This window comes from Aphis gossypii, unplaced genomic scaffold (genome assembly GCF_020184175.1).
Source record: "Aphis gossypii isolate Hap1 unplaced genomic scaffold, ASM2018417v2 Contig00867, whole genome shotgun sequence".
Classification (NCBI taxonomy): Eukaryota; Metazoa; Arthropoda; class Insecta; order Hemiptera; family Aphididae; genus Aphis; species Aphis gossypii.
The window spans coordinates 9,247-35,870 of NW_026083330.1; the positions used below are offsets into that span (position 1 = coordinate 9,247).

The 26,624-nt window shown below is 28.0% G+C and overlaps 1 protein-coding gene across 8 annotated transcripts; it reads right to left on the bottom strand.

Annotated features, from left to right (window-relative positions):
• Positions 1–228: 228 nt before the first annotated feature.
• LOC126555476 (uncharacterized) lies at positions 229–21,550 on the bottom strand. Of its 8 annotated transcripts, XM_050210390.1 has the most exons (15): positions 21,497–21,550; positions 19,781–19,804; positions 17,343–17,390; positions 16,792–16,809; positions 15,117–15,146; positions 14,023–14,052; positions 13,311–13,337; positions 13,122–13,151; positions 12,998–13,024; positions 12,059–12,091; positions 11,469–11,525; positions 10,066–10,089; positions 9,268–9,291; positions 8,470–8,493; positions 775–2,075 (listed from the first exon to the last, which is right to left on the bottom strand). In XM_050210390.1, exons 1-15 carry the CDS (start codon positions 21,543–21,545, stop codon positions 1,999–2,001), a joined length of 522 nt encoding a protein of 173 aa, XP_050066347.1. In that variant the 5' UTR covers positions 21,546–21,550; the 3' UTR covers positions 775–1,998. The 8 variants fall into 8 exon arrangements, with proteins under 8 accessions (XP_050066352.1, XP_050066347.1, XP_050066353.1 ...); XM_050210395.1 differs by lacking the exon at positions 15,117–15,146 and having other exon boundaries at positions 229–2,075; XM_050210394.1 differs by lacking the exon at positions 10,066–10,089 and having other exon boundaries at positions 776–2,075.
• Between the last annotated feature and the right edge of the window lie 5,074 nt (positions 21,551–26,624).

Here is a 26,624-nt window from a genome sequence, read left to right on the forward strand (position 1 = left end):
TTTAAATGTAAATTAATTTAATTTATGAAAAAAATGACGCGCACTCGGATCACGATAAACACGAAGAAACGCGACTAATATATTATGATTTATGGTTCACGAAAATCTACTCAAAACCAGATTAGGTACTAAAGATAACTAGTCCCGTCAGAATTTCAAAAACATAAAAGTTACTTATCAGATTTGATAATATTTCCTTCATCAATTTTATTTTATTGTCTACAACTTTATAGTTTTATAAATACATATATAAATACATTACTTATAATTAATATAATCAAAATACAGGGTGCGGCATAAGTCGGTTCCCGCTGTTTTGTTATCGCAAAACTGCTTATCAATTCAGTATTCCTTGTCATCAGTTCGAGCATAACCAGTGATTTTTTGTAATTATTTAATAATATAAATAAAATCTATTATATCTAATAATATAGTCGGGGAACCGACTTATGCCGCACTCTGTATAACATAGGAAATCGTCCGTTTCGGCATGGCTGTTTCGGCGCAGCGTTTCCTTTTTTAAAATTAACTATTAGGTACTATTATGAAAAATAAACGTAATAAAATTGTCAATCTTACCAAATATAGCAGTTATCGTTATCGTGTATCGTGACAACCGATTATATAGGTAAGATAAATGTATAGGTTATTAACTCGCATACATTTTAAAAATACAAAAAAAAATAATAATAATATATTAATAGTTCATCATTATTCCAATATTACAATAAATTTTAAAAATACAAAATAATTAATATAACAATAAAGTTTAATATGTGTAATAATACATGATTACATGGTTAAAATATATAGGCGTATATTATGATACCTTAAAATTTTATAATTATTTTTAAAAAATGAATTGATAATACTTTAAACATGTTAATTATATACAATTGATATTTATTTAAAAAAAAAATATTATGAGCTATTCCCTTTACATAATCCATACAATTTATTTACTAAATATTTTATGTAATCGACTATTTAAGTCGGTGTATTTTTTAAATTTTTTAGGGGGACTCCATCCAGCAGTTAGTTGCTCTATAAAAACATCGTGGCCTGTTTGAACCCTTTTCAGGCAATTTATAAATGTCAATATTGTTGGGCCACACACTCCCATTTCAATATTCAACCTCCTATTTACTGCCTCAGCATGATTATTTGTACTATTTTCGGCATTTAAGACTCTATCATATAAATTCCAAAATTGCGACACCTCCAAAATCGCTTTGTACGGTTAAAATTAAATTTGTCGAAGATATACATGAAACCATCTAGTACAAAAACTTCACGTCCGCGATTCGATAATAAATTAGACATTATAGGTAAGTATAAATTTTTGTTTTTGATTTTATTACGATTATTTTTCATAATAGTAATAGTGAATTTAAAAATAAAACGCCGCGCCGAAATTTCCAGCGCAGATATATCTTCGCGCCGATACAGCCGTGCCGAAAAATCCTAGACCCTATAACATATTATGCATGAAAAATTCGTCTATATGCAAAGAAAATACGTAAAATACAGAAATATGCAAAAACATACAAAGTAATACTTTGTATTTCAGATCTATTGACTGTAACTCAAACGTGTATAGCAGCTACACTTAGTCATTGTAGTTTATCAATCTATTTTTTTAAATTAATTGAAAAAAACATAAAAATTTATATAAATTCAGTCCTTAATCATAATAATTAAAACTGCATTAATATTAAATAGTATTATCATACACCATAGTACTATCTACTTTTTTAAATTAGTCTCAATTAATTAGGAGTACATTTTCAAAGATTTTTAATAATATATATATATATATTTATTTAAAGTACATATTTTAAAATCCGTAAATCACTATGTCATATACATCATATTTTAAATATCTTTTTTTTATATAATAAATAAATAAATTAAAAATAACTATAAATATTTGAAATGTAATCATTACATAGTAAAAGTTAATTCTTGATTTTATTATTATTACTGTTCATCTTTAAGCTATTTACGATGAATTTGATATAAATACAAAGTGTTGCACCAATGATCTAATATATTATTGTCGTCGTTTGAATCATCTACAAACATTGAATATTGGTCAGACATTGTTTTATTTAGGTATAATAATTATTGATTTGTTAAGATAAATTCCTAAAGTAAACTTGAATAATAAAACTATGTTTGTGTGTTTAAATTAAATAAAATCCAAAAAAACGATTATAGAATTAAATAATCAGTTCCGCGATAGCCGTCGTTCGGCACACACGTGCGTACAGTGCGCTCTTAGCTATCAGTTACCGCTATAACGTATTCGTTTAATTCTAAGCTGGCAAATCAAAGTTAGGTTAGTCTAAGTGTGACTTGTCTATTAAACTATTCTATTACTCCTTTCTTTCAACTTAAGTCTCGTGCACATTGCACAATAACAAACGAAATAAATATTCGTCCTATGTAATATTGTCAACGTCTAGTTATAATATTGTTAGCGCTAGTGCATACGGTCTTATCGGCGGCCGCCTCGGCGGCCTCAATATTATATAATATTATAATCTAATTACGCTATCGCAACCCATCGTCGTCTTCAATCGTACTTATCGCGATTGTTATTGTAAGTATTTAGGAACTCATTAATAATATTTACTTCATTTAAAATGACTAGGTAGCAAAAATAACAACAACAATGATAATAATACTAAAGATATTAGTAAAAAAAATAACACTGTATCCCCGATATTAATTAGTAAAAATAAAAACACCAACTTACCAGTAGACACAAGTGAGAATCAAACAGAGACAGGATGGACCGTACAAAAATCTAAAAGAAATCTCTCCAGTTCTACTAACTCTGAGCCAAACTCTCCACGCGTGCAACCTCCCAAAACCAGGAAAAAAATATTCACGTCAACTAATCGTTTTGAAGCTCTCGCTTCAAACGAAGTTCAAAATTCTAATCAGCTAGAGGATCAATTCGACTTCTCGCTCAATAATTCTACCGAAAATATTACCAATAACATGCAGACTGATTCTACAAATGATCCACAAATTAAACCTCCTCCCCCGATTTTTGTAAGAGGCGTTGAGGATTTTCCGGAACTATGCACAGTACTTATAGAACTAATTGGTGTTGAAAACTTTGTCTGCAAATCATCTACAGACAGACTAAAAATTCAAACCAGCACTCCAAACGCATATAGATCATTAATACGGTATTTAAAGGAGGAAAAAGCCGAATACCACACCTACCAACTTCAACAAGGCAAACCTGTCCGAGTCGTAATTCGCAATCTGCATCCATCAACGCCAATTTGCCTTATAAAATCTGAATTAGAATTTCGTCAATTTGAAGTGAGAAATATAACCAATGTTCTTCACAAAACTAATAAGCACCCATTACCACTTTTTTTTGTCGATCTGGAACCCAGCAATCAATCAAAAGATATATACAAATTGTCATCTTTACTACACACAAAAATCAAAGTAGAGGAACCTTTCAAAGCTAAAACTATAAGCTTATGTCTAAATTGCCAAAATTACGGTCACACCAAAACGTACTGCGGCTATTCACCACGATGTGTCCGCTGCGGCGCATGTCAACTATCATCTGCCTGTCCAAATCCTCGAGATGCTCCACCAACATGTGTGCTTTGTCAAGGGAGCCACCCAGCTAGTTAAAAGGATATGCAGTATACAAGGACCTTCAACGACGTAAGAACCCTGCCACTAGTAATCATTTTTTGTCAGATAATATTAGAGTTAAGTCATTATTTGTAAAAGACAGCCACCCGACTAATGATACTAACCCAAACCCCACCCCATCCTATGCTCAGGCCACGTCAGACCAATCCTCAAATCAACATCTGCCCCCACCGGCAGCTGATATCAACAAAACAATAACAAGCTTTCTAGAGGATTTCAAATCCCTAATAAATCCTTTAATATCTCTACTTACCAAAGTAATAACTAGTCTCTTAGATAATAAAAAATAATTAATAACACACACTTAAACAAATCCCTTTTAATTTTACTATTCAACGCAAACGGCCTCAAAAATCATGTAACTGAAATCCAAACAGTACTTCAAAACAAACGTATTGACATTGCATTAATTACAGAAACACATCTTACTCAACACTCTAATGTACATATTCCAGGTTACAAATAACTGAAAGCCAACCATCCAGATGATACGGCCCACGGCGGAGTCGCCATACTAATTAAATTCACCATAACATTCCAAGTTCTTCCCAATTACTGTCAGAACTTCCTGCAATCCTGTGCGATTTTAATTAATATAAATAATATCCCTGTAACAATTGCTGCACTATACTCACCTCCAAAGCATACTGTTATAATTGCAGATTTTAATAACTATTTTTGTACTTTTGGCAACAATTTTATAGTTGGAGATGACTTTAATACCAAACACCAAAATTGGGGATGTCGTGCAAATAACCCACGTGGGCTTGTCTTACGTGATGTGGCATGTAAAAAAAAACTTAACATACTTTCTCCCCCAGGCCCTACTTACTGGCCATCTTCTGCTAAAAAAAATCCAGATATACTTGACATATTTGTTTCAAAAATCCCATCTAATTTATTTAACTCTACTGACAATATCTTGGATTTAAACTCAGACCACTCTTCAGTAATATTAACTCTCAATGAATATCCATTAACTCACCCAGAACCTCCCAAACCCTTCAATGCCTCAACTGATCGTTACAAATTTCATGATCTTGTTAATCAAAAAATAAAATTGAATATTAAATTAAAATCCACGGATGATATCGACTTAGCAGTAAATAGCTTCACAAATATAATCCATTCAGCGACATGGTCAACCACCTCTGAAACAAACCATTCCTTTTCTTATCAACCATCCCTGCCAAGTCATATAAATACACTTATAGTGCAAAAATGGAGAGCAAGAGCTCTGTACCAACGACACCGTCTCCCATCTCTCAAACAAAAATGCAATAATTTGGCTAACTCTCTCAAGAAAGTTTTATCTAAAAATAAAGATATCTCATTTGCAAATCACTTGACTAACCTTTCAACCAAAGATGGGAATCTCTGAAAAGCAACAAAACAAACTCTCCAATACAAAACCTCATCGCCTCCAATAAAAAACCCAGATGGTAGCCTTGCTTCTTCTGATGCTGAAAAAGCAGAACTATTTAAAAATCATCTTCATGAAATTTTCCAACCTAACCCTGAAACATTCTCACCAGCTACTACAAACTCTATACAAATATATCTTGACTCTCCTCTCCCTATGTCTCTACCAGTAAAACATTTCACGCCCAATGAAGTAAAATTTACAATACAAAAATACTCATTTAGGAAATCCTCAGGATTTGATTTAATTACAGCGGAATTCACCAGATGCTTACCAAAACGTGCAATCATCCTCCTTACTCACATTTTCAATGCTACACTAAGACTCTCTTACTTTCCCCTTCTCTGGAAATTCTCTAAAATCATATTAATCCCAAAACCAAGCAAACCACTAGATTCCTTAAATTCTTATAGACCTATCAGTTTATTACCGTTTTTTGGCAAAATACTGGAAAGGTTTTTGCTTAAACGTATCATTCCTATCATGCTTGATAAAAAAATCTTACCTGACTATCAATTTGGTTTTCGTGCTAAACACTCGACTATACACCAAGTCCATAGAGTTGTTGACGCTGTCTCTTTTGCTCTCGAAAAAAAAACGTTACTGCACCTGCGCTTTCCTTGACATATCCCAGGCCTTCGATAGAGTGTGGCACGAAGGTCTGCTATTTAAATTAAAACAATTCCTACACCCAACATACTACAGTATACTTAAATCATATCTTGCAGACCGCCACTTCCTGGTCCATTATGGCTCTTCAGATTCTAATATAGCAGGAATTGCGGCAGGTGTTCCGTAAGGCGGTATCCTCTCCCCAATCCTTTACAACATTTATACATCCGACTAACCGACCATGCTCAACACGCTAGTAGCAGACTATTCGGACGACACAGTCATAATTTCATCCAGTCCAGATCCTATCATAGCCTCCAAAAACTTACAAAACCATCTTTCATTAATAGAAGATTGGTATAAAAAATGGCGTTTTAAAATAAATCAAACCAAATCAATACATACTAAATTTACACTTAAATTAGCACTATGTCCAGAGGTATCGCTTTTTGGTACTCAGATTCCCTAATCCTCAATCGTTAAATATCTCGGACTAACTCTGGATCGCCTTCTTACCTGGGCTCACCACATCAAAGCCAAAACATCACAATTAAACTCCCACCTACAAATGCTCAAAACCTTAATCGTCAACAATAAACACACAAAACTAAATATAAAATTACTCCTTTACAAATCACTCCTAAAGCCAATTTGGACATATGGCCTACAGCTTTGGGGCAACGCCAAAATCTCTAATTTAAATAAAATTCAACGGTTCCAAAATAAAATACTAAGAAAAATTACCAATTCTCCACCATATGTATCCAATCATACCCTGCATAAAGACCTAAACATAAAAACAATCCAGGAAGAGGCAAACAATTATTATAATCGATTCCACCTACGCCTAAACTCTCATCCAAACGAACTTATTAAAAATCTGGCTTCACTAACCATCCCTGGCAACCCTCCTCGTCGCCTTAAGCGAAAATGGTGCAGAGACCTACTTAATCCCTAACAAAAAAAAAAAAAAAAAAGTTACAACAAAATAATTAAAAGACGTAAGTATCATCGGTGGGTGGCCTCTTCAATCAAAACTTCATCTCCATTGGCTAAAGCTCCATACTCTTATTGTGCCGATTGTGTATAGATTGTGTATTTATTAAAGAAGAAGAAAAAAAGAATTAAATAATAGGCTCAAATAAGTATACGAATCGTAATGTATACGAAAAACGATTCTGAACGGATGGAGATGATTTATCCACCGGGACATAAATTTTCCACTTAACTGGGTTGTGAAAAAGGTATAGTTTATGATTTAACAACTCAAATACCTCAAAATAATATCATATACAGAAAATTCTTTTTTAAACAATTGATGTCATTTTCAAATTTCTACTATTAATAATTTTTACTAAAACAAAATTCTAAAATAGTTTGATTGTAAATAATCATTATTTTATACTTGAAGATTTTATTTCGTAAAAATTTAAAGTTAAGATAATCGTTTTTTTAATTGACCAATGCTCATGTTAATTTATTGAAAATTAAATAATGTAAAGAAGGTCCTAATATAGAGTAGGTATAGGTGAAAATTTCAAATATCTACGACTTATATTCATTGAATAACAACAAATATATAAAATCGTTCTCGTTATGCGATTCCGTAAGAATTTAAAATTCAAACGGTTATATAATTTTTCCCTACAATGACTCACTTTTTTTGACATGTATTTCAAAAAATATAATTTTCAGTTGTCTATAAAGTATAAATAGCTAAACAAAAAAACCCAAAAATTTTGAAAACTCTACCGTGTATAGAAAACGATAAGTATTTATAGTGATTCGCTTTTGAGTTATAACAATATAAGATTATCGATTTTGTAAAATGCTGATTTTGAATTATTTTGACAAGTTATGGTAACAAGAACACACAAAAAAAAGCACATCGTTGTAAAATCAATTATCAATACATTACTCATACCATTCAGAATGTAAAATGAATTTAGAATAACTAACTTCGGTTTATTCAATACATATTTAGACTATAGACCATAAATTAAATATTTAAACCTGGAATATGGATGTATAAGATTCAATATAATTTAATTATATTATACGAGTGAAATTCTCCTGTGTTATCAATTATCAATTACAATTTGATTTAGTTTAAAAAATATTAGCAAATATGTGAGGTTTTCAACTCTTTTTTTAGATCATCAATTAGTTTTTTAATTTTATTTTTAACTATGATAAACAGTAATTTTAAATATTTTTTCGATGGGGTCATAAATAATTCTGATGTCTGTCCTTACAAATTATTGTTTCAACTCTAGTGATGACATCACTTGAATAGGTACCTACTGCACAATACACATAGCGTACCAAAAGGATCATTGTCAGTGAAAAAATTTAGTGGTAACATGTACCTATATCTATTTTTTTGTCATTCTTGGTTGTGTAAGTGAAACAGTATAAGTAATCAAAAACTAGGTCCATTAAACTACACTGTATTTAGGTACCTAATCTAACCTGTGTGTCAGAAATATCTCAAACAACTATCTTAGTAGAGGTGGTTAGTTTGCTCGTTGCCATTCGCCATATTATAATTGAAATCTAATAGTAAATAGAATAATAGGAAATCTATTGACAGAGCTTAAAACATTTTTAAAATATGTACCTAGTTAACATCTTAAATGTCTAATGCCGTTCCTGGTAAAAGTTATTTTATTGAGTAAAATAAGATATTTTAGTTGCATACAATGAAAACTCTTTCTCTATATATAAAATATAATACTTGCCTCCATTAGATTCTTCTTTTTTTTCTGTAAAAAAAAACCATTTTATGGCCACATTATTATAAATAAAAATAAATTTCAAGGATACACTATTGCAGTATTCTTTTATTTCATACCTAATTAATATTTTTGAATATTTACATTGGTTAATATAACTATAAGGATTTTTAAATGTTTTGATAGTAGTATTTAAATTATATGCTTATGAAACATTATTAGGTTTATAACAAAAATGCATAATAATATTTTATAATTTATATGTTCACAGCCTTCAATTTTGAGTATGATGATTATTTAATATAAAATTGAAATAAGAAAAATTGTTTTAATGTTTTATTTCGACTGTAGATTATTGAAGAAGAATATCTCGTAAAGATTGTTTAACTTTTACATTTATCCTACAAAACAGATATATCTCTGTCTCATAAAAGTATAGGTATAAGTATAAGTAATCAATAACTAGGCCCATCAAACTACACTGCGTTTAGGTACCTAATCTAACCTGTGTATCAGAAATATCTCAAACAACTATCTTAGTAGAGGTGGTTAGTTTGCTCATGGCCATTCGCCATATTATAATTGAAATCTAATAATAAATAGAATAATAGGAAATCTATTGACAGAGCTTAAAACATTTTTAAAATGTGTACCTAGAGCTTAAAACATTTTTAAAATGTGTACCTAGTTAACATCTTAAATGTCTAATGCCGTTCTTGGTAAAAGTTATTTTATTGAGTAAAATAAGATATTTTAGTTGCATACAATGAAAACTCTTTCTCTATATGAAAATATAATACTTGCCTCCATTAGATTCTTCTTTTTTTTCTGTAAAAAAAAACCATTTTATGGCCACATTATTATAAATAAAAATAAATTTCAAGGATACACTATTGCAGTATTCTTTTATTTCATACCTAATTAATATTTTTGAATATTTACATTGGTTAATATAACTATAAGGATTTTTAAATGTTTTGATAGTAGTATTTAAATTATATGCTTATGAAACATTATTAGGTTTATAACAAAAATGCATAATAATATTTTATAATTTATATGTTCACAGCCTTCAATTTTGAGTATGATGATTATTTAATATAAAATTGAAATAAGAAAAATTGTTTTAATGTTTTATTTCGACTGTAGATTATTGAAGAAGAATATCTCGTAAAGATTGTTTAACTTTTACATTTATCCTACAAAACAGATATATCTCTGTCTCATAAAAGTATAGGTATAAGTATAAGTAATCAATAACTAGGCCCATCAAACTACACTGCGTTTAGGTACCTAATCTAACCTGTGTATCAGAAATATCTCAAACAACTATCTTAGTAGAGGTGGTTAGTTTGCTCATGGCCATTCGCCATATTATAATTGAAATCTAATAATAAATAGAATAATAGGAAATCTATTGACAGAGCTTAAAACATTTTTAAAATGTGTACCTAGAGCTTAAAACATTTTTAAAATGTGTACCTAGTTAACATCTTAAATGTCTAATGCCGTTCTTGGTAAAAGTTATTTTATTGAGTAAAATAAGATATTTTAGTTGCATACAATGAAAACTCTTTCTCTATATGAAAATATAATACTTGCCTCCATTAGATTCTTCTTTTTTTTCTGTAAAAAAAAAAAAATCATTTTATGGCCACATTATTATAAATAAAAATAAATTTCAAGGATACACTAATGCAGTATTCTTTTATTTCATACCTAATTAATATTTTTGAATATTTTCATTAGTTAATCTAATTATAAGGATTTTTAAATGTTTTGATAGTAGTATTTAAATTATATGCTTATGAAACATTATTAGGTTTATAACAAAAATGCATAATAATATTTTGTAATTTATATTATGTTCACAGCCTTCAATTTTGAGTATGATGATTATTGAATATAAATTTGAAATAAGAAAAATTGTTTTAATGTTTTATTTCAACTGTAGATTATTGAAGAAGAATATCTCCTAACACATACAGATTTTTAAATAATAAGAGGTTTGTGGTAAAAAAATTCGCATATTAGAGTACCCACTATTACAAGTTTGTTTAGACTGTTGAGAGTACTTTTTTTATGCCCTGTTGGTTATATAATACAGGTACTAATCATAGTTATAATTTGAAGATAACATCAACCAATTTTCTTAGAATTAGTTTAAGTTTTGGAAGGTATATAGTACGAATTTGACATTTAATATAAACAAATAATATTCGTAAAACAATAAAATACGAGTAATAAACACCATTAATTAACGATTGTTTAACTTTTACATTTATCCTACAAAACAGATATATCTCTGTCTAATAAAAGTATAGGTATAAGTATAAGTAATCAATAACTAGGCCCATCAAACTACACTGTGTTTAGATACCGAACCTAACCTGTGTGTCAGAAATATCTCAAACAACTATCTTAGTAGAGTTGGTTAGTTTGATCATTGCCATTCGCAGTGAAATTCCCTCATCTTTACTAATTACTACTATTTAATTGTTGAGTGTATATTATAAGCAGGCATTTTCATACTGCCCAAATAGTATCTTAAGTTAAACAAACCCAAAGATTTTCCCAAACCGATCACATGCTCCATTGATTCGCTCAAACAGCCTACGTCTAAAAAAAATATGGTGGGCTCTATTTGAATTCCATTTAGTTACAATATTATTGTTTATGAGTCTTATATAGTGTTAATCTAATCAATTCTTTGATCGAAGACGATTGAGCTTTCATTTTCTGAAATGATTTTGACCTTTCTGATATTTCTTGGTATGAAGATAAATCTGGCCTATCTAATTAGGACTGTATTAAAAAAATAAAAAACAAACAATGTTGACCCGACACCTACTTTAAATAAAGCATAGCATATACTATACCTACTATATGGTAGGTATAGATTGGCATTGCATTTAAACATACTTTCAATCTTTAACTATTTTAATAAATGCATATATATATATATGTATTATTATAATTTACTTATTTACAAGAATACAACTTACTTTTTGATTTATTTTTAATAATTTGCATGTGAAGATACCAGTATTCGCTTGCTCTATCTAAAACAGAAAATTATACGAATTAAAGTATTTTGGTCAAATCGATTCATACGTTTTGTGAATAATAATGTAGATAGGTATTATAATATTATGTAATCAGAAATTTTGTTGCGTAAGACAAGTTCAAATGTTCGATTAGATTATAATAGATTTTTGACAGAGACCGGTAAAAACGGATACGACTGAATCCCACTTGGCAAGACACTGCATTTTATCAATTGCTGCCGAAAACCGACATCCTAGAATTAACCATGATCTACGAGGGAGGGTGAACAATGTCCGCTTAGTCGACCTAAGATCCGCTACTGACCATATGAGGATTGAAATATAACCATATAATATAATATATTGCATAAAATATTGATATTTGGATATTTATTTATAAATTAAAATATTTTAAAAATCTATAAACATAAAATCACTAATACTAAGTATATACAAATTTAATGTATCAAAAAATTATTAATAAGTATGATTTTAATTGTAATTTGGATATTTAAATCATTAAAAGAATTATGTTAAAACCAAATTACCTAGTATGTCATATTTCACGATCCAATAGAATCCTAAAATAATGTTAGTATAAAATATAAATTATAAAACATCCCGGTATAAACAAGTAAACAATAAAAGTTTCATATTTTGATTCATGAACCTATTCTATCCTAAACATCAACATATATCATTATAAATAGTTTATAATATTATAAACAAAAGTAATTTCCAAAAAATAAAGGTTTGATACGAAGAATATAGGTTTTTATAGCATTTGTTCAATTTTAACAGTACGTAGGCTACGTCAGTGTTTGTTAATATAAAATGTTAAGTAGTTGGGTGCATGAAATACAATTGTAAGCAACTATCAATAAAATATTGATTTTAAGTACATATATAATACAACAGTACAATTAATAAAACTTTCTTTATAATACTCCATTTTTAATACATGTCTTTGAAAAGGTCTTGACACATCCATTTCTTACAATTAAAACGCCACTCAAAAAATCATATTATTATATTCATATTAATATTTACGTTTTGAATATTTTTTTCTGTGTACTGTATTTCTTCTTAGTTTAATAGTAGAATAAATTTTAAATATAAAGATAAGATAAGATTGTTAATTATTTTAATGTTAGGGTGACGCAGTGTTTGATTTTAGAGGCTAAAGGTGACATGAATGACAATGAAAAGTTTGAGAACTACCGTTATCAGGCCCGGCTCAAGGTTTAGGAGACATAGGCCCAAGCCTAGGGTGGCATTTAATATGTTTGTATTATAGATAAAAAAAAATTATTTGATGTAGTATGTATGGGGCGGCAAAACTCAAGTTTGCCTAGGTGTGTTAAACGTGATCTAAAAAATGAATAAAAAGATCACACAAATTACATATTATTTAATGATATAAATGTACAACTGATTTTTATCGCAAAACTTATGAATGTACTTTACGTAATCAAGAATAATCTTACTTCTAAAAGATGGGAATTTCTTTGAAACTAAAAATTCATAAAATTATAAATTGCAGTTATATTAATATTATGAATTAGAATTTAAATTGTTCAAAATTAAGTATGTAAAAATTAAATTATTTACTTGCTATATCTTTAATAGTTCTCAGGTAATCTAAGAAAAAGGAAAAATCACGAAATCGAATATAGTATGAGAAACTGTTAGCAACAGATTTTTTTTTCATTCAATCTTTGTTATCATTGTATGTACTATAAACTGTAAGTATTTTACAACTAAATGACTGTATAGTTATCATTCTATTGTATATTTTACCTTTAACTTTAGAAATTGTATCGGTTGCTACAAAACAAAATAAGGATACATCAATTATACCAGAAATAAATATTACAGGTGCTTGAAAATAAATGTTTTGAATAGAAGAGTTGTGAAAAAATTCATTCAATTATATTACTATATAATCCATACACTGAGCATTTAAAATCATAATTGCTGCAGCAGTATGTATAGGATATAATGATATATGATTATAAAGGTATATGCTTATTTACCTATCTTTCATAATGACAACTATTAACTAAATATAGAGATATAATCTAAATCTATTATGCTATGAGTGAATTTCATGGGTAGCTATATAATATGATTTTTTACTCGAATCTTATAGTGCAAAATACAACAATATTTCCTTTCCTAAATAATATATTTTAGATCATATCATCCTAACCTAAAATATAGTTATTGAGAGACGATAATTAATGATTTTATTGTACAAAGGTTAGTTATTTATTTGTGGTGTGCAATACCTTTTAAAATAAAAAATAAATTAGTAATAAAATTACTATTTTCTACACAATACCGACGCTTAGTGTAGTTCAAAAGTGTAAATATTATTGAAAAGAGTGTGACGAGGAATGAGTATCACAAAAAAAAAAAATTATAAATAGCTATTTTGCCTTCAAAAAATGAATCATAACTTCTGTTACAAAAATTAAGCATTTAAAAAGTTATTTAAAATTTATATTACCTGGTAATTCCTCTATAGCTACATCGTATGCTACAACATTTGTAAAAAATACATTACTTATAGCATTTCTAATGATTTAAATAATTTTAGATTCTGAAAAGAGAAATGGGTGTATTGATTGACGATGATATGTGCTTTTTTATTTTTGTTTTTGTTTTTGTTTTTGTTTTTTTTTTTTGATGTTGTGTCTTTGTACAGCATAAGTTGTGAAAGTAATGCTTCAATTTAAAGCTGCAGGAGTGGTTTCCGTTGACAAATTTAATATCGTTTGTACATTATATAAAGGTCAAAAGTAAGAAGTTAACTGTAGTTTTCAAAAAATAAAGAAAAATTAAACTATGAAGTAGTAAACATTAGCGCTTACTGTGCACAGTTTAATTTTCAAAATATTTTGGCTTTTTTTAAGCCATTTATACTTTAGAGACTTTTAAGAAATCTTAAAATTGCTTGTATTCATACCTAAGGTTATAAAATACAACACTAAAAAGTATTCCAATAATTTTCTTTCGAGTTACTATTGTGAAAAGTGAAAACTCAAAGTGTTAAAATAAGAAAAAATGTTATGATCGTTTGAATTTTAAACTTTTACGAAGTTGCAAAATGATACGATTTTTAATGTTTGTAATTATTCAAAAAGATATAATAATTTATAATAATATACTTCTATCTGATATTTTCAATTATTATATCCACAATACTGCAGTCAGAGCTAATTTTATATGACATGATTGACGATCGTCGTCTGATATGATTGTTCGGTGTACGAAAATTTGGAACTTTCAAGGTTCAAATAAAAAATACCCTATTAAAACACTGCAGGTCGCGAACAGTATACGTGTCGATGTGTCGTATAGTCACGGAACGCTATATTTAAAAATATATTCTTTTGCAGGCGGAATCTACGTGTAACTTTTTATACTTGAATATTTTCCCGGCCGAAATTAACTATAAATCTTATGTTTAACTGTTCGGAAGGGAATTTACAATCTCTGGAACTGGGTGACAGCATCATGCTTCACATTTTTGTGCCGCAAGGGACAGTGACGAAAAGGTTAATTTTCCTCTACTTTATATAGGTATATCAGTACACTTACATCTAACAGGTGGTATGTTTATCATTTTTTCTAAAAACAAAATAATTATAAATACAACATTTTGATATACGTATACAAACCCTATAGTAATTATACAGAAATAAAAAACGTCATTACCTACCCAATGTGTTTTAACACGGCCAAAGATATATAATACAACTGGATAGTCGTCTACCTATACCCGTTGTGTAAAATGGTCGACTTTTCTTATTAAAAAGGACAGGTAGGTACTTGTTTACATTTTATTCATTATCATTGAAATTTAAACTGAACCGAAATGAGAAAACAATTTCAAAACATTATATTATTATAATGCTATACAATTAATGAACTGTTCTACGACATAAATTTATAACATATCTATGATGAATGAAAATAAATAATATACAACTGCAATTGAAATTATACTGTTTTTTGATAATTAACATCTTATATGTCTCATTTTTGTTTTAAAAGATAAGTTATGACTTTTTTTTGAAGAAAGCGCTCATCTTATTGAATGTTGTCGTCGCTTTACCTTTACGACACTTTATTTTTTGGGTGTTATCCGATTATTCATTTATCATAATGCCTAAGTAGCAATATTGTTTCACTCTTTCTATTCTGGTTTGATTGACATACAGGTGAGCTCCAGGTATAGTGTTCTTGCTAATAACCATTTGTTTTGTTTTGTGTACATTTATGTTGAGTCCAAACTGATGACTGTACTGTGCTATGTGGTTTGCAGTCCAGCACTATTGTTGGTTAGAATTAAGGTGTCATCTGCATACCTAATGTTGTTGATTTTAATATTCTTTTGTAGATGACCTTCAGAAATAACTTAAGTATATGACTCATAAGACTTATGGTGGGGTACTTCTCACATTTCATTGCTCCTATATTTTAGGGTAATGCAACCAACTCCGATTTTAGCCATTCTTTTGGTATATTTCCTATATCATAGATGTAATTGAAAATTTTTGTCATCTACTTTATTCCTTCTTGATTCATCAGTTTTAATAATTCGACTTCTACATTGTCAGGTCCCGCGGCTTTTCCATTTTTCATATTTTTTATTGTCGTCTCAACTTCAGTGGTCAATATCTTTGGACCTGTTATTATCTGGTTCTCAAATCAATAACATTCAATTGGTTATTGGTCATAGAATAACTTTGTAGAGGGATCTCCTTATCCCGGGAGATTTCCGATATTCCTGTTAATCATCTTTTACTACTGTACGACGGAGGGAACAGCCCGTGGTCCTATTCTAACCCGGGACTACGCAGGTAATACAGAATACAGTATAAACAATATCAATATTATTATGTGTAATATGTAATAACCGGAATAACAAATTATTCTGGTTTTTGTCAAATCACGTATTATATCTTATCAACGAAGAAATTTATAAACAAGTACCTCTTTGATAAGAAAAGTCGGTAATTTTACCGAGCATCAACACTAAAGCCAAGTCGGCTATCTAGTTTTACCTATTATGTATCTGTGTACACGACCTTAAAAGTGATTTACTCTATGTCCGAGGTGTACACGGTACCTACGGTAAAGCAGAGCGTTTACTAACCATTCTTTTTTTTCCCCAACTAATCTTACTACATTAATCATTGCAATTAGCTGTATGCTTATATAACATGATTGCAGAAAAATAATTTTTATTTACGATGTTTGTTGATTTTACCTGTATCGTCATATAAAACTACAAAACAAAATATAAAATTCTAAATTGTAATTATTAATTTATTTTATTGATTTATGTATGTTTATTGACTCTTGGGAATTATTTGAAATTATTGGTAATTAAAAAAAATATATTAAACTAATATATTTCAAGAATATAAAAAAACCTTATGTTAATAATTATGTTGTTGTAAAAATATTTATTTATTTTGGATTTCACAAATAACTATACTTGACCAACTATTAAATTTTGTACCACATAATAAATTAATAATATTTATACTTTATGTAAAAAAGTATTATGATTGTTAGGTATAATAAAGATTACAGATATTTGTTTTCTAAAATTGGATAAACATTATTCATGATATACACGTGGACCTACTCATATAACTTTAAAAATTACTATAACGCTGTATAAGTTCTTTAAATACAAATTAACAATGATAAATTTATCATCCATGGACTTTTTTTCTGTACTTTGTATTGTTACATGTTTATATTTATAATATAATTAAAGTTACATATTTTAATATATCAAAAGCTTCTTACGCATATTGAGCGATTTCATCATATATTTGTATATTATAGTATATTCACCTAATACAAACACAAAAGGCTTTTATAGTTCAATACATTTCACTTGTGTGGTAGTTTGTGATTAATATTTTCATTAAAAAATAAAAAAAATTAATAACCCATTCAGTGATGGTGTTAGACATGTTTTGTTAAATATCAGTTTCATAGTGAATAGTTTTATAGTCATAGATAATAAAGAATGGATAGGCCACGCCTATGCTTATAACATTAGGTGCCTCGTTCCTAAAGAGCAGATATCTTCTGTCTCACAAAGGTGCCTGTTATCTCAACTTTTGGTTATCCCTTATTGAAAATCTGATAGATATATATATATATGGATTAATAATAAAAGCACCTACATTCATAATTGTTTGAGAACGTATGATAAGGTCGAATGGCCTATCCATTCTTTATTATCTATGTTTATAGTACGCAAAATCAAGGAGAGGAGAGGTAATCTTTAACATCACTAAAGTACAGACTAAAAATTGTTTCTCCTAAAAATTCAACTTTTAGAATATAGATATTCATTATTAATAAGTTTATAAATATCGTGCTTTGTATTTGTTTAAATTCATTATTTTGGCATTTTTGTTTTAAAATATTTTATTTTAGATTAATGTAAAAGAACATTTTATGCGTGAGTAATTTTTTTCATTTAATTCTGGAATATTTCCTATGTCAGCCACATAACATGTTGCTGCGTTAAATAATTATAGCTATACATATTAGCGGGAGGTACTCCTTTCACTGCTCAAAAATGATCTTCCTCTTTTTGCCCACGTCCTCTTTTCGACCAAAATTGATAAAATAGTTTCGTCTTTTCGCCTACAAATAATTGCATTCTTTTCGCCAAAGGTTTAGGTTAAACGTAACCTACGACGATACGACTTAGTTGTCTCTCCCACCAACGCTCCAAAGGCTAGGCGGGACGGGAAGACAAGTCGCGCCGGACGAGTACGAGCCGCCGGCAATCGCGGCTCTGCGACACTCAACGGCAACGCGACAACACGGGTGATCGCCCGTGTTTTAAGAACGTAAGAACGACGACCAACAACCATACCACGTTGGATACGCCAGCCCTCGTCCGACCACGGAGATCGACCGATCATCATCTCCGTCACCAGAACAGTATCGACAACAGTTACAGCTCAACAGACGCCGACCATACACCTGCGAGGACGATCTACAATCAACCTCCGCCTGGTCCGCGTCAATACTACAAATATTTATATTAGTTATAACGTTTATTAAACTGTTTCAAACTATACATTTCGAGAGAAGACAGTCCTTTTATATTCTTTTCACGATTGACTATATTAATAACAATCAAAAACCCTGCTAAATATAATATATATATATATAATAAATCTGTACATAAGTTACATGTACTATGTAGGTACGTATTACGCACGTAATGTTAATTATTATTAATAATTATATATTTTTCTAATTTTTTATTTGATTATTATATGATTTATTTTTAAATTATTAATTTTGAGTCTGTAGTTTCCAAAATGTAAAACGTGGAACCGTTGGCGAAAACAATTAATAAGAATGCAATTATTTATAGGCTAAAAGAGGAAACTATTTTATCATTTTTATTCGAAAACAGGACGTGGGCAAAAAGAGGAAGATTATTTTTGGGCGAAAGGAGTGCGCCTATATTAACAATAACATTATTTTTGGGCTATATCGTACAAAATAATTTATTCCAAATATTATTTATGTATAAAATCACTTTCAAAGCTATCGATATTTTCAAAATGTATTGGAGGCAATTTTTAATCCTGTAATTATGAATCAAAAATTTGTTACGTGCACGTATATTACAACATAGTTTCAATTGTTTGTGTATTTTAATTTTTTAAATACTTATTTTAAAGAGTTACTTAATGTCTTAATAAGGTTTTTAAAAAAATATGAAAATCACAATCATAAAATTTGATAGATAATTTATACTGATTGTTAACGCTTCGAATATTAAACACTAATATAAATCTGATGTTTTTTTAGGTACATTAATGAAAGATGTGATAATAACTACGATAAAATATAGACATTCCTGATGTGATTTACGAAAGTCTATGCATTTCTAAAATCCTGTTAAACTAATGCAATCATATTATTGTTTTTAAATATCACATATTGTATATTAGAGCTATTCATTTAGTCTGAGACCTGAGTAGATAGTAAATTATATAGGTAATAATATTATAATTGAAATACAATAGTAAAAAGAATGATAGGAAATCTATTGACACAGTTTAAAACATTTTTAAAATGTGTACCTAGTTAACATCTAAAATGTCTAATGCCGTTCCTGGTAAAAGTTATTTTATTGAGTAAAATAAGATATTTTAGTTGCATACAATGAAAACTCTTTCTCTATATAAAAATATAATACTTACTTCCATTAGATTCTTCTTTTTTTTCTGTAAAAAAAAACTATTTTATGACCACATTATGATAAATAAAAATAAATTTCAAGGATACACTAATGCAGTATTCTTTTATTTCATACCTAATTAATATTTTTGAATATTTTCATTAGTTAATCTAATTATAAGGATTTTGAAATGTTTTGATAGTAGTATTTAAATTTATGCTTATTTAAACAAAATAGAATTTGATTGAGTATTTTCTTGTCATTTTAATTAAATTTTCTTAAAATAAAGAATTGTCAATTATTTACTATTATTCTACAACATTAAATTAATATTTGTTTTGTTTGACAATCCGACCGTAGTCTCCCTGTTGAATATAATTGGTGGGATCATTGAAATTTTATGTGACCTAAAAGCAACTAGCACTACATTAGTGTACAAAATGTTTTAATTTATATTATTTAATTCTAATGGTTTTAACTTTATGTTTTGCTCCTTAAATTGCATAAAATATTAATTATACAGTTTCCATCAACGGGAGGGAGATCCATGGCGATCAGTTAGTCAGGTTTAGTGAATCTACAAATGTATTCAATTTTATAGCTTTTATAGAATATTAAAATTTATCATAGGAAGTAGAATTTTTGTTTTTATTTCTTGTCATTTAGCTTCACATAATACTTCTGTTGCTTATTCAGTTATTTTATCTCTCTGTCTATTTTTACTGTGATATTTAGTTTCGGTTTTTTTTTTTTTTTTGTTTTGCGTATGTTACTCTGTATAGGTACTAATTTTTCAACTGTAAATTTTATTTTATTGACAATTTTGATTATGAACAAATCACTGTAAATTCTTGAAATTTTCTCCAAAAGTTTTAATAGTGTTATCTATATACAGTATAATTTTGGATTTATTGATGGACAATTGAAGTACAAGACTATACAAGACTTCTAATAAGTTGTTCTTATTGTAGTTAAAAAAAAATTCAAAAATCGTTAATCACAGTTTTTTTTATAAATATTTAAAGTTTAAGATTATATGAAAAATTTCAAAATTATTTACAAGTATTTTTGTAGTTAAAAATTTATAAAATAAGTTGTATTGATATTTAATTTAATAAAATTTAATAAATAAAATAAATGCTGTACACTATAGTTAATATTAATATTAGTTTAACCTGAAACATTATTAGGTTTATAACAAAAATGCATAATAATATTTTATAATTTATATGTTCACAGCCTTCAATTTTGAGTATGATGATTATTTAATATAAAATTGAAATAAGAAAAATTGTTTTAATGTTTTATTTCGACTGTAGATTATTGAAGAAGAATATCTCGTAACGATTGTTTAACTTTTACATTTATCCTACAAAACAGATATATCTCTGTCTCATAAAAGTATAGGTATAAGTATAAGTAATCAATAACTAGGCCCATCAAACTACACTGCGTTTAGGTACCTAATCTAACCTGTGTATCAGAAATATCTCAAACAACTATCTTAGTAGAGGTGGTTAGTTTGCTCATGGCCATTCGCCATATTATAATTGAAATCTAATAATAAATAGAATAATAGGAAATCTATTGACAGAGCTTAAAACATTTTTAAAATGTGTACCTAGTTAACATATTAAATGTCTAATTCCGTTCCTGGTAAAAGTTATTTTATTGAATAAGATATTTTAGTTGCATACAATGAAAACTCTTTCTCTGTATAAAAATATATACTACTTGCCTCCATATGATTTTTTTATTTTTTCTGTCAAAAAAAAAAAAAAAATCATTTTATGGCCACATTATGATAAATAAAAATAAATTTCAAAGATACACTAATGCAGTATTCTTTTATTTCTTACCTAATTAATATTTTTGAATATTTTTATTAGTTAATCTAACTATAAGGATTTTTAAATGTTTTGATAGTAGTATTTAAATTATATGCTTATTTTAACAAAATAGAATTTGATTGAGTATTTTCTTGTCATTTTTAATTAAATTGTCCTAAAAATAAAGAATTGTCAATTATTTACTATTATTCTACAACATTCAATTAATATTTGTTTTATTTGACAATCCGACCATAGTCTCCCTGTTGAATATAATTGGTGAGATCATTGAAATTTTATGTGACCTAAAAGCAACTAGCACTACATTAGTGTACAAAATGTTATGAATATCTCCTAATACATACAGATTTTTAAATAATAAGAGGTTTGTGGTAAAAAAATTTGCATATTAGAGTACCCATTATTACAAGTTTGTTTAGACTGTTGAGAGTACTTATTTTATGCCCTGTTGGTTATATAATACAGGTACTAATCATAGTTATAATTTGAAGATAACATCAACCAATTTTCTTAGAATTAGTTTAAGTTTTGGAAGGTATATAGTACGAATTTGATATTTAATATAAGCAAATAATACTCGTAAAACAATAAAATACGAGTATTAAACACCATAAATTAACGGTTGTTTAACTTTTACATTTATCCTACAAAACGTTTTGCATTCTTTATGATAAACCATTAAAATACGTCTCTTTTGACATAATCAAAGGCACAGCCGACATTCGATTTGCTAATTCACTTCTTTTTTCAATCGTTTTTATTTTTTATCAGATGTTTCACATCATTAAGGTTAAAATATACTTCATGATATAGCAATAATGTTACCTTCGCAATCTAAAAGTAACAAAAAAATTATAAATTAAACACTTATTTTCAGTCATTTATTTAAAGTAACCTATATGAATTACAGTAGATTGGAAATATTGTTATTTTTATAATTTAAAATATAGGTATTAGCTTTCCACTAGTTGAGTGTTTAACCTGAGTTACTACCATAGATGTTGAAAACAAAAAGTTTGTGGGATGTACAATATTGATCAGATTCGTCCATCTTCCTATACTGCGGATTGAAAATAAAAGTAGATCTAGGTAATTTAGTATTGTAAATTTATTATAGAATCTAGTAATCAGTGATCACTAGATTCGTGAATTACCCCTTTTACCAGGAAGAATTTGACATGATTCTCTAATCCCTAATACATGTGAGATTTTAAAAAAAAAAAAAACTATGAATGCTTAGTTTGCAGTCATTACATTTAGATATATTTCTAACAAAAAATCCAAATTTCTAAAGTAATTCAATAGGATGGTGTCCTTGACTTAAAGTCATATTGTTATTTATTCGTCTCATTAGTCTGTGGTAAGTTTTGGAAAAAATTCTTCAATGAATGGAATCTAGATAATAAATTAAATTTGTGGGATGTCGTGATGGTTAATAGTATAATTATGCACATAACATGTAGATAATACCAGATAAATAGATGGTACTTAAAGTCTTATGTAATTATTTTTCGATAGTGACAAAGTCAAAGTGGGTTTTGTGTCAAAATCTTTTATTTATTTTTAAATGTAGACTAAACAATAGTAAATTAAATAAACATAATAGTATAATCTAATTATGTAATTTAAATTTATTAAAATATTTTATACTAGTATGAGCTTACACAAATTTCACACTTTCTACTAACACAGTGGCTCTATGCTGATAATAATTGTTGGAATGAATAACTAACCGTTAATCAAATAAAATCTATGACTTATGAATAAGCTATTAGGTGTAGTAAACATAACAATACTAAAAAAAAAATTTGTGACATTTACCTGAGACTTCCTTAGCTATTAAAATGTAATCAAAAATAAAATTATTATTAATTATTGAATATCTACAAATTTAGTATAATTTCATTATTTATTTATTAATATCGGTAAGGGGTGAGGTGCAAGTATATAATACAAAATAATATCGGACTATTAATTACATAATTAATAGTTCTGGTAGGAACATAAATCTCTAGTATTAAAAGTCAAGACTTTAAAACCGAAAGGTGAAAAAAAACTGAGAATTATCCATGATCCCATCTAACAACTTATATATCAATATAGTTAACAATATCAAACAAAGAATTATTTGAAAAGTTGTAAAAATATTGTAATTCATTATTTAAAACAAATTTATTTTAGTATAATATCTACTCAAATATGGATAGCAATGTATCTCTTCAAATATATCAAAAGAAAATATGTTTAATATATAAATAATAATGTAGGTATTCGTTTGTGATAAATACTTATATTATTACTTATTTTATATTGTTTTATAGACTATAGTATAACACTTAAATTATTATAATACCTATTAGATTAATATTGTTAATAAATAAAAAATAGTTATTTAATTGTATAGGTATTATTAAAATTCAAACCTAATATACAGTATTTACTTATAACACATAATGGGTATATTATACTATAATAGTATAATGTTTAATTTCAAAGTTTTTTATTAGTTCCGTTTTTACCTCAAATTTTTACTCATTTATAAATAAAACTTCAAATGGATACTTATTTTAAGTATTAATAAAAAATCTTAAATAAAAAAAAAGTTCATGTTTTTGAGCTGGTACTTTAAAGACGTCATTTTTCGGTTTTCGAAATGATACTCGAAATAAAAGCGGTTAAAGAGAAAAATGTACAACTTTACGACCTGCTGTGATAGCAGGTAAACTTTTAAACATGATTCGCTCATAATCATCATCCATTTAATGCAAAATGTATTACAGTAAAAAATACACTGTTTTTCCACCATAAATAATATTTAATAACTCTCCAGTTTAATAATACTCCTTGTATATTATTCTATACAACTTATTGATTAAATGAAAAATGTTTACCCTTATTAATTGTTTAAACATATCATTTGACTACTAAACTATTGAAGGTAGATTGACTTATAAATAAATAATCTTAGAGTTATTATACTGAAATTTAAATTTAAATACAGATTTTTGACTTACTGAATATACCTGAAATTAAAATATATAATTATATGATTTATGATATTATAAGTTATAAGTTATAACACTTATCAAAGATAATCCTTTAAATTTGTTACAATATTACTTGTTCGTATTTCCTTTGTAAGTATTAAATATTTATATTATCTGCTATCATCATATTTTGACACTTATATAATTAATATCGATTATCAATATTAGATGGTTCTTTATTTTAAATCAAAAGCTTAAAAATATAATATGAGTAGTTCCTTATAAATCTATTTGCGGGAAAAATTATTTTTATCAAAAATATATTGAAAGATATTTTGAAAATTTGTTAATGTGTAAATTGTATACCTATATATAAGTGGTGGCCCGCGGGTTTCCACGGAAAAAGCTCGAATAAAAAAAAAAAATTGAAAATAAAATATAATAACTCAATTATATTATCATTGTACTGCTTTCCGGCATTAAGTACAATAATTTGATCGGTTTATGTGTAAGCAATGCCAGCAAGACGCAAGGGTCTGATTTGGCCCGTCGAACTACTAAAACTACAGCCAAGCAAAATAGAAGAGTACATAGAAGTGACGAACAAACCCACCTGGATAATGATTGTATTATGCGTGTGAACGTGGCAAGATTGTGTGAGTCCAATCTGAACAAAATCAAGAAAGACACGCTTCAATTCGTAGTTGATACTCACAAAGCAAATGACCGACAACGCCAACAAGTACATCAAGCATTTACATTCAATTCATTTCTTTGTCTAGCATTCGAGTATGGGAACGATATTAAATATTACGTATTTTGAGTGCCAAGTTCCTAGGAGAAGATATATTACTACCACGAATCCTTATTATTATCACAGATGTCCCAATTGAATTAAAACGTATTCAATTTCCAATTAGATTGGTATTGGCAATGACAATCAATAATTGGTCTCTAAGTCAAACGATGTTTGTTTTTGGCTTATATTTGGGCACACCGTGTTTTGTACACGGACAATTATACGTGGTCTGTTCCAGCGTGCATAAACTATCCAGTTTCTACGTGTTGGCTAAATATGGGCTCACTAAAAGTATCGTACACTTCATTATAATGGAGTTATCACTCCACTGATAATGTTTTTTTTTTAATTTTAATAATTTGTTATAAAGATGTTATTTGAATGTTATTAGTTAAGATAATAAAAAAGTGATACAAAGTGAAACTACTTTACTAAGGATACGAGAAAAAAAATAGTGACGTGACCAACATGTTTGAATAACAGTCGAGTCCATCATAGCTTACGCCTTACGACATGTTTAAATCGAGCCTTTCATATGATCATATGGCTAGTATCCCATGTATTTATAAGCATGTTTGGCAATTTCCTTAAAATAAATATGACAATCTGAATCATTTAATAACATTTAATGTTCAGTGTAAATTCTTTTATAATAATGTAATAATTGTTCACGCCAAAAGCTTATCTCTATCGAAATGCTACTCTGCACAACGGTGACCTAATCTCGTTCGTCTCTCCCGCTCACCACTCAGTCATTTACGTTGATTGTTAAATTATTACAATTTGTTTTCTTATTTATTTTCTTTGTTTATATGTTCTCTGTGTTAAAGTATTGGTCAGCTTTTGCCGTACTATTATTCTTTTAAAATATGTTTGCTATCAATTTATTATCATTATTATCATTGATATTATTCTGCGCCCAACGCAATTATTATTATTATTATTATTATATTTTTATTGTCGTAATTATTATTGCTGTTCCGCTACTGTAGCGTTGTTATTCGTTTTTTGTTATTTTGATCTTTTTTTATTGTAAGTCACACTGAGCGCAATAATCTCACAACTGGTTCTATCTTATTATACCATTTTTACTTTTCTCCATTGCCAATGCGGCACGAAATTTATTATACTTATCTCGCCATTATGGCATAAAATTATTGGTGCTTAAAAAAAACCTAACCTAACCTTTAAGCTCTGTGGTCAGACCTTGCACCAAACAAATTCGACCAC